This window comes from Propithecus coquereli, unplaced genomic scaffold (genome assembly GCF_000956105.1).
Source record: "Propithecus coquereli isolate 6110/MARCELLA unplaced genomic scaffold, Pcoq_1.0 Scaffold57, whole genome shotgun sequence".
Lineage (NCBI taxonomy): Eukaryota > Metazoa > Chordata > Mammalia > Primates > Indriidae > Propithecus > Propithecus coquereli.
In genome coordinates, this window is record NW_012151618.1 from 605,203 (window position 1) to 609,494 (window position 4,292).

A 4,292-nucleotide genomic window follows, 5' to 3' on the forward strand; every position below is an offset into this window, starting at 1 on the left:
CCTGAGAATAGTTTTACTGCTTTTTCTGATTATAAAAGAGCATATTTATTTTAAAAAGTCATTCAATGCAAAAAGATGTTTAAAAGGAAGTAAAACTCACTCACAATATTGACACCTTCCAGATGTTTTCCTCTACGTGTGTATAAGTATGTGCGTGCGTGTGTGCACACCTATGATGTCATTTCTTTATCTTATTTAACAAAATACGGGCTTATATTACACACAGTGCTTCATAATAAAAATGTGGCTTACTTTATTCCTGTAACAGTACATCAACGATGTTTCAGATAAATAACTGTTTCATATCAATATCCTGTGACTCAGAAATTCACTTAGTCATTTATCCCATGGAAATGAGTGAGAGATGCCACAGAGGCTTATGTGCAAGGCAGATACTCCCACTACCATTCATAGCTCTGCTGTCAAACGTGGTAGCCACTAAATACAAATTGTTATTTAAATTAAATAAAATTTAATATCTGGTTTCTCAGTTGCACTAGGCACATTTAAAGTGTTCCTTTGCTCCCTGTAGCTAGTAGCTACCATATTGAACAGCACAGAATTGAATATGTCCATCATTGCAGAAAGTTCTATTGGACAACATTGGTTTATATCAGTAAAATTGTGAAAATAGGCTAGATATTCAAGAAGAGAAGATTATCTAAAATATTTATTTATTCTTATGATATACTATTTAAATTTTATTTTAAATGTTTGTGTTATTAAAATAATTGTATATGTTTGCTACATATATAATTATATATATAATATAAATATTGTTTATATAGACTATTTAGTGACAGGGAGAAATGTTTATGATAAAATGTTCAATGTTTAAAGCCATTTAGAATATAACATCAATTTTGGTGCTGAAAAATGGATAGGTATATATATACAGAGAGAGAGAGAGAGAAATAAAGTTGGAAGGAAATATACCAAAATATCTCTGGGCATAGTAAGTGTGATTTTTTAAAAAATAATTTTGTTTTCTTAATTTTCTCTGATATGTATCACTTTTTCAATCAGAATATGAATTATATTTTTAAGAATTTTTCTGTATAAGCACATTGGCTTTGACGGCTGCTGCCATGGAGATCCACCCTCAGACCCCCGAAGGCTCAGGGCAGCACCAGGGAAGAGGCTTGACTGGCCTCCCTGCCTCCCATCAGAGCCAGTGGCAAGCAGTGACCTGCCTTTCTGTTCTGGTCTCCACGGAGCATGGTGATTACAGAGGTTGCCAGCTATGGTCGTTATTTCAAAGAAGATACGTGGCTGGTTGAATAACCAAGTACAAAGAGTCTAGATTCTAATTTCTTGTCTACCTTGAGGAAGTCACAGTCTAGACTCCTGTCTAGTAACACTTATATGATGTTACTCCAAAGAGCAGAATTAGAACAAAAACAAGGATACAGGTTGCAGCTTAATATGAGTAGGGAAATTCTCACCCTTAAGACTCCCTAACAGTAGAACTGGCTCCCTCATGAATTAGCAAGGGCCCTGAATGATGGAAATCCAACTGTTTGGCTTAAGCAAAAAGGGAATTTATTGCTTCATGTAACTAAAAACGTCCACAGGGGGTTTGTGAATTCCACCAATAGTGTAAGGAGTTGATCTCTTCTCATCTCACAGCTCTAACCTTTTGCATGCTGATTCATTCCAGGCAGGCTGCTTGTGGGAACGAGACAGTGGGGCAGCCCCAATCTCGCATCCTCACAGTACATCACTCCCCGTGGAAAGAGAGCCTCTTTCTACCAATAGTCCTAGCGTTGGGTCTCACTGACCTAGACTGAGCTGTGTGCTCCTCTTTGAACCAATCACTAGAGCCCTAGTTCATGAAAGACCCTGACCAGTCAGGCTTGCGTTACTCGGACACCACTGGAGTCCCGTGTTCTGAGAGTGAGAGAGGGCTGGGTTTCCCGCTTTTACATTTTAAATGGTTGGGGAAAAAAAATCAAAAGAAGAATAACATTTAATGACACATAAAAATTATATAAAATTCAAATTCCAATGTAGAATGTAGCTTAGTGTGAGAGCCAACACTGGGCTTGCTCACTCCCTGCTCCTCGGTCTAGATCTTGGAAGCCAATCCCAGGGACGGCTTGAGTCTTCAGAGCAGACGAGTATCTCAGGTCCTTGCCGTTTACCGTTCCAGGCAAGTGGAAAGAAAAAAGATTCCAAACCCTCATCCATTGAGAAGTGTAGACTAATGGATATCACCTACCATCCACATACGTGGGGAGGATGAAAGGGTTAGGGGAAAGGCTAGGAGTATTTATAGCAAATCCTTCATGGCAGCTAAAAGAATAGGGAAAATGGGTTCCTCTTTAGCATCTCAGTTTGTTTTTCTTTTCTTCAAAAATGGAAATACATTTGTTCTGATTTGAAAATTAATGTATTTACTGAGCTACTATGGCATCAAATTAGCCATTTTGTTCCAGTAAGATGCAGAACAGTATGTCAAGTACAAAGGGTTCCCAAGAAATTGTTAATAGTGGTTACCTATAGTAAGGAGTGCAGAGTGAGGAAGAGAATGTTACTTTTCACTTTTATTTACTTCTGAACTATTGGAATCTTTTTACTCTCTGTATATATTCTTTCAAATGAAATAAAGGTTAAAAAGTAATATATACTACTGTTAAAAAAAATCAATCTTTCATTTAAAAACTAAAAGTACTTATGTACACATATGTGTAAGAACACATATGTGTTCTTATTTTCAACTCATAAAATTAATCTTCATTAGTGAATACGGATTGTTCTTGCCCTCAAAGACTTACCAGCTAAGTGGAGAAAACTTGTTGGGTTGTCAATCTTCTACCCTTCCTTTTGGGTTCCTGTTATCTCAGGTTGAAAACTATCTCTTTATCATCTACTCTATTAGTAAAATATCTTAGATTAACTTAAACCCTTTTGGAGAAGTTATAATTGCCCATTTATGAAAAAGTTTGGTATAGCTATACATTGCTCTGTACTTCCAATCAAGTCTTAGACTTTTTGTAAATTAAATATATATGATTTTAGCCAGGTGCTGTGGCTCATGCCTGTTACCCCAGCAACTCAGGAGGCTAAAGTGGGAGGATTGCTTGAGCCCAGAAGTTCAAGACCAGCCTGGGCAACACAGTGAGACATCATCTCTAAAAAAATAAAATAAAATAAAAATCAGCTGGACACGGTAGCATGCACCTGAACACCCAGTGACTCAAGAGGCTGAGGCAGGAGGATCGCTTGGGGAGTTCAAGGCTGTCGTGGTACCACTATGATGGTGCCACTGCACTCCAGTCTGGACAACAAAGCAAGACCTTGTCTCATAAATTAAATAAATAAATAAATAAATAAAGGTTTTAGGTATAAATGTAGGGAGAAATATTTCAATAGGATGTTCTACTTCATAAATTGACGTTAAAAGATGAAACTATACTCCACTAGTTTTCTTTAAATTATTTTGTTCTTTTATTTAGAAAAAGAGGCAAAAGAGAAAGAAACACTGATTACTATTATGAAAACGTTGATTGACTTTGTGAAGATGATGGTAAAGTATGGCACAATATCTCCAGAAGAAGGTGTTTCCTACCTTGGTGAGAATCCTATCTGTTTTGTTTTTACCATGGTAGTTTTCATTTTTCGAAGTAAGTTAGGAACATGGCAATAATTACCTCACGAGTTTGATAATTTATCCCAACACTGTCCAGATCATCTGGGTAACCAGTATTTCCCTGTTTGATAATACGTACAAATAAAATACACCAGAGATTTTCAACTTTTTATTGTTATAGATCTGGCTTGGGTACAAATATTTCACACTTATATTTTTTCTTATTATCATTTTCTAATAATCTCCATGGAGACAATTTTATTAAAATTTGACTCACTAATGTTTTTTCAATTTTGTTTGGGACTAAGAATCTTGGTTTTCTCTTGGAGGTCTGTGGGTGGCAAGGAGAAAAGAGCACTAGCCTGGGCATCGGATGTCCTGACTCCTGGTCCCAGCTCTGCCATGGGCCCCCTCTGTCATGTTGGGGAAGGCACTGCTCCTTGCTAGGCCTCAGTTTCTGCATCTATAAAACGAAGGACTTTGAGGCCGGGCACGGTGGCTCACACCTATAATCCTAACACTTTGGGAGGCCAAGGTGGGAGGATTTCTTGAGGTCAGGGGTTCAAGAGCAGCCTGAGCAACATAGCAAGACCCTGTCTCTAAAATTAGCCAGGCAGCCAGGCGCAGTGGCTCACGCCTGTAATCCTGGCACTCTGGGAGGCTGAGGCAGGAGGATCGCTTGAGCCCAGGAGTTTGAGGT

At 38.0% G+C, this 4,292-nt stretch overlaps 1 protein-coding gene across 1 annotated transcript in view; it reads left to right on the top strand.

Moving 5' to 3' along the window:
- Positions 1-4,292, top strand: part of SCG3 (secretogranin III) — a 40,370-nt gene that overhangs the window by 15,918 nt on the left and 20,160 nt on the right. The window contains exon 7 of the mRNA XM_012658021.1: positions 3,459-3,575. Coding sequence (XP_012513475.1) covers positions 3,459-3,575 — 117 coding nt within the window. The remainder of the gene's footprint in view (positions 1-3,458; positions 3,576-4,292) is intronic.